Consider the following 12,388-nt stretch of genomic DNA (forward strand, 5'->3'; position numbering starts at 1 on the left):
GCATCACAGTGTATATGTGTTTTTTTTCCTTAGTGAAATTCTAAATTCATTCTTTATATGTTCCACATTACCTACATAATTCAGATGTACAATGCAGTGTATTATTGGGAACATATTTTTTTGTCAATAATTATATATTTATATATATATATATTTATATATATGCGTGCCACAGGACAGGCCTTCTGCCCCAGATGCCAAGGGTGAATTTCCCCTGTCCACTCCCAAGAAGAAGGAGGTATCTCTAAAAAAAACTCGAAGCGGCAGAGGAGAGACGCAAGAATCATGAGGCAGAGGTCCCGAAGCACTTAGCTGAGAAACGAGAGCATGAGAAAGATGTCCTTCAGAAAGCAATGGAAGAGAACAACAAGAAATCACAGGAAAAACATAACTAGAAAATGGAAGCCAACAAAGAAAACCGCACAGCACGCATGGCAGCGATGAACAAGAAATTCAAAGAGAAGGACAAGAAGCTTGAGGAGATACGGAAGAACAAAGAAATTTTGTGCCGATGTTCACAACTAAGGTCCCACTTTGATTTTCCTTTTCATTTAGGGTATAGTATTGGATTTTGTAATGTCTCCAAAGATTTCTTACACTGCTAGCCACCCAAGCAATACTAGGTAGCCACCACCCGGAGCACCGGCTCACTCATACCCCCTTCCCCATGCCAGACTCCTGGCCTGCTGCGTTTCCGTCGACCACTAGCGTGAAGTTTCCTCCGCTAACAACTCATGCGCCGGTCCACGAACCTTACACAGCCACTTTTGAAACCTCCGCTAGCCGCTCAAGCAGCCTCCATTCCCTCCCTTTTCTATCTTCTACAAACCTGACACAATTCTCATTGGCCACAGCATCAGCGATGCCTGTGCCAGCCAAAGCCCCAGCTACGGAACCATCAGATCCCAGATTCTGGCAGGTGCGGATACACCAATGTCGTTGGTTTGCATCCACCTGGCCCCCTCATCTCTCTGAACTTCCGCAGGCTCTCGCAACTTCAGCACTGTTTGAGCTGTACCCACTGGTCATTGCGGCATCCCTATGGGGAAAAGAGTGGTCAGCTTCCAGTATACTCGTACATTGTGACAACGCGGCAACCGTGCATTGTATCAACAAAGGGCGCTCTGATCCTAAAGAGGCCACCGATCCCATCTCACAATCCGCCGCATCAGACTTCACAGCTGAAGCCAGCAGCGTTCAACCCAGCAGGGGCCAGTACTTCTATCACATGCCCTACTACAGCAGATGCCCCTTCTTCAGTTGCCTCCTTTCAGAAAATGTCTTACCACCGGGGACACTCACAAATCCCTGCCTGCTCCAACTGGATTAGATATCCCCATCATCATAACCTCTAAATGCACTGTTCTCAGCCCCATCAGCAAACCAATACACTTACAGGAACCAACATCCAACCGCTCCAGCAGGCACCCTCATTTCATCATCTCACCCTCAACCATCCTCTAATCCACCTTCCTGTCTCCTCACAATCACATCTCCCAGAGAGCCCTGATCCTCTCATCATTTCCCGAACGCAGGTCACCTAGCAACACGTTTTGGGGGGTATTCATGCTCCGGCTGCTGTCCCACTTTATCATGCCTTTGGGGGTGTGCTCTGGGCTCTAGCCAGTTCTGAGCTCGGCGCACTTGCCCTGGCCAGGGTAGAGTACTCCGAGTTCGCATAGATACTTGTAAGAAATACTTTAATAAATAATATAAAATATTGAATACAGAGATATACAGATAATTCTTGCCACACTCCATCCCCATAAATCCAAGAAGAAAGAAAGATTCCATGTGCTCTGACAAGAGCGGCTATTGATTATTACATTGTGGTGTATAGCTCTGCATCTAAAACACAACTTTTAAATTTAGGAGGAAATCAATCTCAAGCAATGCGTGTTTGTTGTGGAGCTTTTAGATCATCCCCAATAACAGTAGTTCAAGTTGAGATGCCTCAAAAGTTTCGAAGGCTCAAATTAAAGAGATACTGGATCAGCATAAAATGACACTCGAAAAGTCATCCGGTTAAATTGGTGTTGACGGACTGTTGGGAATATGAATATTAAAAGTTATCGAGTTTTGGTTTAAATGAGTAAGCACAGAAGGTGGGCTTCAGTGTCAAACATTGCCCCCACTGGGGCTAAGTCTGCAATTCCTCCTTGGCTTTTCCCAATGCCTTTAGTTGACACTCGGTTTCAAAAAGTAAAACATAGTAAAGACACATGTGAGTTAGAAAGTTTATGTAGGCTATAAAGCAATGTATTGATCACACTTTTTAGGGTGCAGTACAAATATTTACGGACGGCTTAAAGGACCCAGACTCTGAGATAACAGCAGCAGGATGTTTTAATCACAAGAATGCGTATTGGACATTGCTATTTAAATCAATGTTTACACAGAACAGTATTTTGATAAATGTGGATTATTAGAAAAACGTGCTATTCAAATGTGAAGCTTGAAAGAGCAAGGTTAAGTCAAGCTTAGTCAAGCCTTAAAATGTGTGGAAATAAATGAAAAGTCACGCCAGATTCTGTTGGGAGATGGGACTTATCAAGCTGGGAATTTATCATGGAAATATTTATATATATAGATATATTTTGTACTGTTTGTTTCTTTATTTTAGTCCCTTTTGATTCTGAATATCCTATCCACCAGGCGCTCCACGCTCCTTTCCAGTAGGTGGCTCTAACGCACATTTTAAGTTGGTTTGCCCACAACCATTAAACCCAAGAAGAAGAAGAATCAAGATTAAACAGAGATGTCGAGGAGGTGCGTTTTAGGTTGTAGTAGCCTCTCTGACACCCTTTTCCCATTCCCCAAAATACCTTGGTTGCGGTCCCGATGGCTCGAATTTTTGCATTTCGAGGAAGGAGCGATATCAGAGAGATCGCGGTTGTGTTCAAAGCACTTCACCCGCGAATTCTTCAAGAACTGGACACAACACGAAATGGGGTTTGTGAAATATCTGGCATTAACAGATACAGCTGTCCCCTCAGTGTACACCGTTGGTACCTCACAAAGTTCAAAGGTAAGCGAAATACACAAGGCTCAATAATAACAACTACGCTCGTTCATGACAGATAATAGAAAAGGTTAATAGAACAACTCGCCCTAGTCACCCAGACCTAAGTCCTGTCTGCTTGTATGCGGGAAACTGATATCGTCAACACTGTTCGCAATAAAACAACACTATTGCAAATACTGCAAGTACAACGCAATTATACAGAGCCCCCGTTTGGCCAGAATCGTCGGTTTATAATCGAATGATGATTGGCTCTATACCAAAGATAAACTGAAGTTGCAACTAGTCAACTTCAGTAGGCTTTCTCTTTCCTGTCATTGCTCATGACTGAATAACGTTGGCATCCCTGTTTTACAGCCCCTAACAAGAGAAGTATCCTGTCAATGTAATGCGCCATCTTTAAAGAGCGTGTCTATCCAGACAGTACCACAAAAATCGAAAAGACTGAGTCAAGGTAAAGTTTTGGCTGCTAGTTATGCGCATCATAGTCTAGTTAGCTGGGAATGTTGTGTTGTGTTTCGTGTGTTTAACTGTCGTGTGTGTTAATCATTTTAGGGACTCAGGTGTTACCCTGTGAGCACTCTGGCATATCTTGGTCCAGTAATCTTGACGCTTCATGTTTTTCATCAACACCAGTTAAAAAGCCATGCATAGAGGACGCCACATCCAACCACAGCTCAACAAGCACGTCACAGGAATTGTCAGATGACATGTATGAGACTGTAATAATTTAAAAGGGCAGTAAAAAGTAAGTGTATTTGTGAGATTGAGATTTATATGAATGTATAAACATGTTATAACATGTTGAAAAAACATTTAAAGCTGATGTTCAAACAAGATGTCAAGTAGGAAAGTATGACATGACTTGGAAAGCTGGAACTGTCTAGAGTAGACGGGGAATGCCAACCACTCACATGTTACATGAAGACAGTTTGATTCAGTTATAAAATGTCCAACGTGTTGCCATTCCTTGCCAGTTGACTATAAATGGAATACCAAGAATGCGATATTTATCCATTGCACTGAGACACTTTCCATAGTTTTTCTATGGAAATGTTTTTGATTCTGTTTACACTAAGTGAAATGGCAGCATTTCTTAGAGATTTGCTATTTACACTAACTGAAAAAGTAGTTGGATTAAGTAGTTAGATGCGTTTGGTAATAGCGGCAGATAACATTACTATTGGCACCTCAGTATAGTTATGCATTAAACATTATGCAATAATAACAGAGTGAACATTTTTATATTTATAATTATTAAAATGATGGCAACTTGTTGAGATATTAAAGCCCTACCCTTAACCTTACCCTAAACCTTGAATGAATACAAATTTATTTTAAGTCTCACATCAATTTTATTGAAAAGAAATGCCTTTCATGATCTGTAATGTAGTAGAAGGAATAAAAGAGCATTTTCAGCAAGAGGTGGATTAGAACCCCTGTCTCCAGTGCCAAGCCGCACGTTTTTTCATATGCATTGTGATCCCCTGAACCCAATGATTTGGGTTCACAGCGACAGCTTCCAAATGCAAACACCACACGTAGAATCAACTCCAGACCTTTGACATGCTTTATTTATGAAGACATAATTTAAGGAAAAGCCCATACCTGTGAATAAAACAGCGTTTGATTCAACTGTCCAATTACTTGTTGTCTCTTGGAAAAGGGGGGAGCTTCATATTAAAGAGCTATAATTCCTAAAGCCTTCAACTAATCTGGATGTGAATACAATCTAAATTAAGCTGAGAGATATTGTGTAGACAATATCTATTATAAAACTGTAACACAATTACACTTTGACGCTAAATTGACAAAAAATGTGCTTCTGTCCAAATATTTATGGACCTTAGTTTATGTATTAAAATTATTAAATAGATGACAACTAATTGGGGTAATAAAGGCCATTCTACTACCCTTAACCTCACTATACACTTTACTATTAAACACCTTTTAACTATTTTCAAATATTTTCTTCATTTTGTTGAAAAAAATAAATCAGGTTTGAGATGTGAATGTAGTTCTGCAAAAGGTGTATTCGATCTCGCACACATACGTTGCATCAGAAGATCTTATCATGCCGGACGCGTCTTGCTCACTACCCCACAGAAGCTGCTTGGAAAGAGGTGTTGTTTTTACACTCTACATTTATTTACGGAGAGGGACCCACTCACGTTTGCCCATGGGTAGATGCGAAAAGACGCAAAATGTAAACGGCCCCTGAGTGTTTTTGCGGGATGGTAAAAAAACATTCGGGGCTTTACTGAAAACGTTCGGAGCTTCAGCCCCCTTAACCCCCCCTTAGGTCCACGCCTGCTGATACCATCAGTAGCTGCATTTCCATTACCCTACAAAATGCACAAATTGAATTCATTTACATTTAGTCATTTATAGCAGACGCTTTTATCCAAAGCGACTTACAAAGAGTTCTGGGAGCAATAAGCGATATGTCATAAAAGAGCAATAGTACATTAGGTGCTAATACAAAGTTACTAGTTTCAACAAAAGCTAGACCACCACTACCTGTTGAGATAAGAGGGTTAGTGTACTTTTATTTTTATTAATTCTTTTTATGTGTCTGTCAAGTATTCACAGAAGAGGTGTGTTTTTTGAAGGTTGTGAGAGATGTGGTTGACCGGACCATTTTAGGAAGAATGTTCCACCAGGAAGGAGTTGTGAAGGAGAATGAGCGGGGAAGTGATTTAATGCCCTTATGAGAAGGCATTACAGAGCGCCGCTCGTTTGCTGAAAGCAGGATTCTTGATGGTGTGTAGGAGGATGTGAAACTGCCGGTGCAGATCCAGTGATAGTTCTGTAGGCAAACATCAGTTACTTGAACCTGATACAGGCTTCAACCGGTAGACAGTGGAGAGAGATGAAAAGGGGCGTCACATGAACCCTTTCGGGCTGTTGGAAGATGAGGCGTGCTGCTGCGTTTTGAACCAGCTGAAGTGGTTTGATAGTCTTTGTAAAAAGACCAGCAAGGAGAGCATTGCAGTAGTCCAACCTTGAGATTACCAGGGCCTGGACAAGGAGTTGTGCCGCATGCTCGGTTAGGTAGGGTCTAACCTTTCGAATGTTGAATTCATATTAAGTAATATCTTATATGATGGCCCAAATGCAGGAAATCGAGTAAGAGCAGTATGGAGATTGATTAGAAACAGTGAGGCAAAAGGAAAATATATAAGGAAATATAGACATTTCTCTGCACTCTTTCACATTAGGTGGCACTATGCACTAAAGTTGGTTTTCAACCTGACATAAAATGTACAAAGAAGAAACATGGCCAGAATTACTTATCGCAAAAAGAAACAAAATACACGTCAATCGAATAACGTTTAATGGAAACGTTATTCTACAATACTTTTTTTAGTCGACATTTAGAAAATATTGTGTAAATTTGTAATTGAAACCTGGCTGGTGGCTGATACTAGTCTTAGAAGTTAGTCACCTATTTATTTTCTTCCAGACTGTTCATAACTTCTTTAAATAAGTCATGTAAAAAGGTAGATTGGGCTCATTGAAATATGACAAGTAAGACTGTTTAGCCCTAATTGCTAGTTAGTGAGACTAGTTGTTAAAACGCAGTCTACTTGCTGGCTAAGTTTACGCAACTGGGTCCTTTTCAAATGACTTACGGCAGCCTACAGCAAAATCGAGCCCTCAGCATTAAATGCTTTCATCCAGAAAGTGTGGCATTCCCTTGTGGGAAAGTTGAGCAGATGTGACCACTTAAGTGCCATTTTGTATGAAATAATGATGAAATGTTGTTGTCTGTGTAAATCCATAGTTTCACACTTAACTGAAACCCCTCTAACCATTTTCCTTTTCATCCCTTCATTTAACTTTGTAGGTTGCTACTTGCTGCTCTCATAAATATGGATGCAACTAGTTGGGTGAACAATCAGAGTCAGAAGGCAAAAATGCATAATGAGGAACATTTCCTTTTACATGTAAATCATGCAGTAAGTTCCTAATAACAATTAAACCTTCCAATAAATGTGAAAAAATGTTGATCTGATGGATTATAAACCAAGTTAACATTTTATAATGTATGAAGTTGAATACAAAATGGAATATGGTAAATGCTGTTTGAATGACCATAGTTTTAGATTTACAATTTTCTTCTTGCGTTCATTGTATTTTTTCCTTATAGACTATGTAGAGATGCTGAGGCTACTTATCGAGGAGGTGGTCTTCAGTCCTGGCCCATACTAGCAGCTGATCATTGAACTGAAGGTTCCAGAGCGCTGCTGCTTTTAACAGGCACGACCTACGCATTAGTTTCAGATTAGAGCTATTAATTGTGATTGATATAGTTTGTATCTATCCGTCTCTTGAGTCACACAAACACACTATTTTATCAAAGGTTGTTTAGCTTTTGTGTTACTCTGGGAATGTGGCTCTTCACACTAAGACTGGATTGCAGGAAGACCCACGCCTACTTTAAAAGGGGCTAAAACTGAGCATACAGGTCCTCAAGCAGGATACACAGTGAATAGAAGGCCAGTTATTTGAGAATATATTACCAAAAATGTTTATGAATACTGCAACAGAGAAAAGGTTTTCCTGTAATAACAAAACGCCTGATGGAGTGCAGGGCGGGTTACATCATTTTCTTTCTTTACTCATACATAAATTATGGGGTAATTTTTTTCCTAGTGAATATGCCTTAACATACATTTTTTATTAAATACCAGACCCATTTGAAAAGGTTTCAAAATAAATCAGTATCAGCCAGACCAAACTGTCAGTTATAATTCGGCATTCTTAAAAATCACAGCTGGTGAATCATGTGAATAAAGACTGCAAACAATCTAGTCTTTAAATAAAGCCCAAACTCTTCTGAATATATAGCGTGTTTTATTTGCAAAACGCATGTGAACTGGTTATGTTTAGTTTTAGCATTATACACAGTTAAAATGTCACAAAGTATGAATATGAAACTATTTAAAATAAACCAAGGTACAAATATGTATTTTGAGCAATATATGGTTTGCTCTCATGTTTACATATAAATCATACTGGCATAATAATTTGCTTTAGCAAATGTGTTGAAATCCCCAGACACATTAGTATACATATCTAAATGTCTTTCTGGGCTCAGTTAGTATTTCTGGAGTGCATGCCTGTAAGGAAAATTCCCTCAGAGAGACATGGTGCACAGGATGAACTGCAAGAGCAAAATTAAGTGGTTAGAACATGTTGCAACAGCTTTCTGTATGTGAAAGAATCAAACGGTCTTCCTTAAACTAACTTGAAATACAGCCAGCAAAGTTTCAATGAATTATCTCGGATTTATAAAAAGATGAAAAAGGGTTACATTATGACTCACATCATCATACTGAAAGTTCACCATGCCCTGCTGCATCGTGTCTCTCTTCCTGAAGTTGTCTAAAAAATAGAAAAAAATGCCTCATTTAATATTTGGGCATTTAATATATCTGGTATTACAATTTGTAAAATTATATCGTCAAAGACAATACAGATCTGCATTGTAATATTTTTGGATTTAAATAATTAAGTTTTCGGTACACACACCTGTGAGTGATCTTAGCTTCACACAACACGCCACATAGTCATCGAAGTAGATCTTCCCTGACCGGCTATAACGTTTGATGATGCAGTTCAGCACTTGTGGGGTAATTCTGAATCCTGTGCATACATGACACAACATTTCAGTTACCTCATACTCTCTTAGTCCACCAGTCTTAGGGGGTTTGTAATCAATCTTTCCTTTGCGAAAACACACATTGTGTCTTTAGCAAATTAGTGACTTATTCGTTTTTAAACATACATTTTGCCCAGAGCACTAGTTCATTTTTAAGACCCTTCAAATAAAACTAGATTTCAATATTTTGGAAAGGGGTGCACATTGACTTACCCATGTTAGAAATACACTGAGACAACTCGTGACCTTCCACGGTTCCACTGCCGTCCCTATCCACCATAACAAAGTTCTGCTTCCAGCCATTTAGCACTGCAAAGAGTTCTTTAAACTCATTGAAGCCCATCTTTCCAGTCTGATCTCTCTGCAGGTATGCGGTTAAAGAAACAACCACACAACATATTTGTATAGAGCAAACGGGATTGTGACCAACAGAGAGGAAACAGCTCAGTCTTCAAGCTCAAGGAATAAAAAGCTACAACGATTAGAAGAACTACAAAAAGGGTGTGTGGTCTGTTTCTGTGAAGGATACATCCAGCATGGCGATCATAATCCTGCAAGTTTCCAAACTAAATGCTGCAAAGAAAATGCATTATGAGACTGACCACTTTGCATGTCACTTTGGATAATTGATCTGTTTTTACATCAAATTTGAAAATAGACAATTTTGACAAAATCTTAACCACACACCTTGCATACACACACAAGAGTGTTTATAAGAGGGTACGTACGAGTATAGGAACCACTGATTCCAGTCTGGGTGAGGCACCTTTGGAGTTCTTCAGCATCAACTTCACCATCCTGAAATATGTAATTAACATTCATGTCACCACTGTACCGTCCTATCCCACAGAATCTTCACCAGAATTGTGTTGCTCCCACCTGTCCGGCTATGGCTGTAAAATATCCCCACATTGGATCTTGCACAGGGGGAGCAGGAAAGCTCCCAGGGTATCCCCCATATGGTTGTCCTGGGTATCCACCCCCAGGAGGAATTCCAGCTGGCATCCCTGGCATTGCCATACCCTGAGCCGGGACCCCTGGCATTGGTCCACCATACTACAAGTGAGTGAATGAAATACTTGTAAGGCGTGTTACAACAAGTGTGAATAGTGCATTTCCGAGGAACCTTTGGGTTCAGTTCAAAGTACAATGGCTGTGAAAAGACACTGAATATACAGCACCACGTGTTTATTCATATCGTATCACTTTGAGCAATGTACCGACCAATTGTTTAATACGTCGAGTAAAATATCAATTACTCTATTTGGATTTATAACAAAGCACACCTATTAATAAACGCATGGGAATCGCTCTTTGGCCTAAGTAAAGCTCCAGCCCACAACCAGTTTACAGTCAAGAGGGTGATGCTTTTATGGGCGTGGTTTGCGTGGAAAAGACTCTGTAGTAACGGTCGAAGGGTTTTGTATATTAAACCTTACGTATTTAACGGCATGTTTTAAAGCAGACGGGATTGTATATACGAAGACTCTCAACTAACACGAGTTGCTTCGTTTGCCGTCGTATTTAATGCAGTTATGTAGGATTCCGCAGAATGTGGTTGAAGCATAATCTGATTTGTCTGATGTCTCCTCTTAAGCTAATTTCCAACTTTTTCCTAAACTAGTTTACTGTAAAATCATAAATCATACTCACGCTGTTATATCCCGGGTACGCCATTCGTTCTGAGAGTAGATAGAGGGGACAGAAACCGACTAGAAAGATAGCGTTACACTACAAGTTTTCGGCCACCGCGAAGCTCTTCCGTACTTTCACTGACGGGAAGTGATTGGATGACGTCATTCGTTAGGACGCGTGTGCTAGTCCGCAATAGTGTGACACGCATAGACAGGCAGTGCTCGGTCGCGGATCAGTTTTTGTTTAGATTTACGTCAGACAATTCTCCGGAAGCTGATTTTGAATCGGTTCCAAATGCCCAAGTTACTCGCTGGGTGTGTTCGTCTTCGTGCAGGGCTGCGCAAACCGACGGAGTACGACTTTAAAGTAACGCGAGAGCGCTTCGAGATCAAAGTTCTTTCGCTGCATGTGATGTCATATGCCGCTCCGTATGCGCAGCGTCACGCGATGTCAAGCAAACTGTTGACGGAACCAACACGGAAGTTGTATGGGCTGTTGACCGGTGGCCAATAACACTGAATACAAACCTGTTTTAACTTAAGAACGGGTTAGCTCGTTATGCGCCATAGCATATCAGCATCCCTTACATGACGATAGCAGTATTTTTGTAGATTAAAATGAAGTTCTATTTTAATTCGATCAAGGGTAAAAGAACGTCAACTTGTAGCTACGTGTAAAACCACCGGTAGTCGCTCTAACCCTAAAAGACTCGGCTCCACGTCCCTGTCCCTGGCCTGGGGAAAGTTTTTGGCAGCCAGTGTAGAACGCATCCATTCACACATGGAAGGACGCATCGAGGAATTCAGACCCCTGGGTTAACTCGTTGTGGTCTTTTTAGCTTTTTTTAAAAATAACAATTTGAAAATCGTTATCTGGCCCCCGAATCATTTCCACTAATTACTCAAACGAGATATTTGGGCGCTTTCTGACGTGAAAAACGCATGCCTTAAACTAGTACTTTGTTCGGTTAAAATGTTAAATCTACGACGTTGTCAAGTCTCTTAAAGGGATAGTTCACCCAAACATTTCTTTGTTCTGCTAAACACGAAGATATTTGGAAGAATGTCAGTAACTAAATTGATCTCATCCCCAATTAACAGAAGGGTGATTATGTGATCATATACTCTTATCATGGATTTAAATAACCCCCTCCTTGGTGGATATTTCATTTCCATGTGGAAAATTTTGGGAAATTCGGGAAATTTAAATTCCATCATTTACTCACCGTCAGATTGTTCCAAAGCTGTATAAGATCTTTGTTCTGCTAAAACATATGAAGATATTTGGAAGAATGTCATCCCCAATTAATGCCACAGTGAGATCTGTTTGATCTGTTACTGACATTCCTCCAAATATCTTCATACGTTTTTAGCAGAACAAAGATCTTATACAGCTTTGGAACAATCTGAGGGTGAGTAAATGACAGAATTCTAATTTCCCGAATTTCCCAAAATTTTGCACATGGAAATGAAATATCCACCAAGGAGGGGGTTATTTAAATCCATGATAAGAGTATATGATCACATAATCACCCTTCTGTTGTCAGGACGAGGAGAACAAGGTCACTAGGATTAGGTGTCCTACAAGAGCAAATAAGTGGTAGAGAAGAAAAGAATGAGGGTCACTAGAATGGTTATGTAATATATTGTTAGCCTACTTCACATCACCTTGTCACACTGGCTTTGGTGGGTTAAACTGGGAAGCCTTTAAAACTCAAACAAATCTAAATGCGATACAACATTGTGCGCTACATGTACACCTCAATCTTTAGTCCAAATTTTGGCGCTTACTTTTCCTCTTGGTTTGCTTTTTATTAAATACCAGACCCATTTGAAAAAGTTAAAAAAATAAATCAGTATCAGTAGGACCAAACTGTCAGACATTATTTGACATTCTTAAAAATCACAGCTGGTGAATCGTGTGAACAAAGACTGCAAATGTTCTAAACTTTAAATAAAGCCCAAACTCTTCTCAATATATAGCGCGTTTTATTAGCAAAATGCACGAGAACTGGTTATGTTTAGTTTTAGCATAATACACAGTTAAAATGTCACAAAGTTTGA

The 12,388-nt window shown here is 40.0% G+C and overlaps 1 protein-coding gene and 1 long non-coding RNA gene across 2 annotated transcripts; one reads left to right on the forward strand and one right to left on the reverse strand.

The window, feature by feature from the left end:
- The first annotated feature begins 2,710 nt into the window (after window positions 1–2,710).
- On the forward strand, window positions 2,711–8,005 carry LOC306896857. Its single transcript, XR_013786959.1, has 5 exons — window positions 2,711–3,028; window positions 3,380–3,476; window positions 3,578–3,770; window positions 6,873–6,984; window positions 7,176–8,005. It is a non-coding gene; the product is annotated as an uncharacterized lncRNA (long non-coding RNA).
- Window positions 7,536–11,132, reverse strand: gca (grancalcin). The gene is made up of 8 exons (XM_079461172.1): window positions 10,344–11,132; window positions 9,570–9,746; window positions 9,419–9,488; window positions 9,220–9,263; window positions 8,904–9,051; window positions 8,561–8,674; window positions 8,355–8,413; window positions 7,536–8,192 (listed from the first exon to the last, which is right to left on the reverse strand). Exons 1-8 carry the CDS (start codon window positions 10,365–10,367, stop codon window positions 8,166–8,168), a joined length of 663 nt encoding a protein of 220 aa, XP_079317298.1. The 5' UTR covers window positions 10,368–11,132; the 3' UTR covers window positions 7,536–8,165.
- Between the last annotated feature and the right edge of the window lie 1,256 nt (window positions 11,133–12,388).

Source organism: Barbatula barbatula (assembly GCF_947034865.1).
Source record: "Barbatula barbatula genome assembly, chromosome: 7".
NCBI lineage: Eukaryota > Metazoa > Chordata > Actinopteri > Cypriniformes > Nemacheilidae > Barbatula > Barbatula barbatula.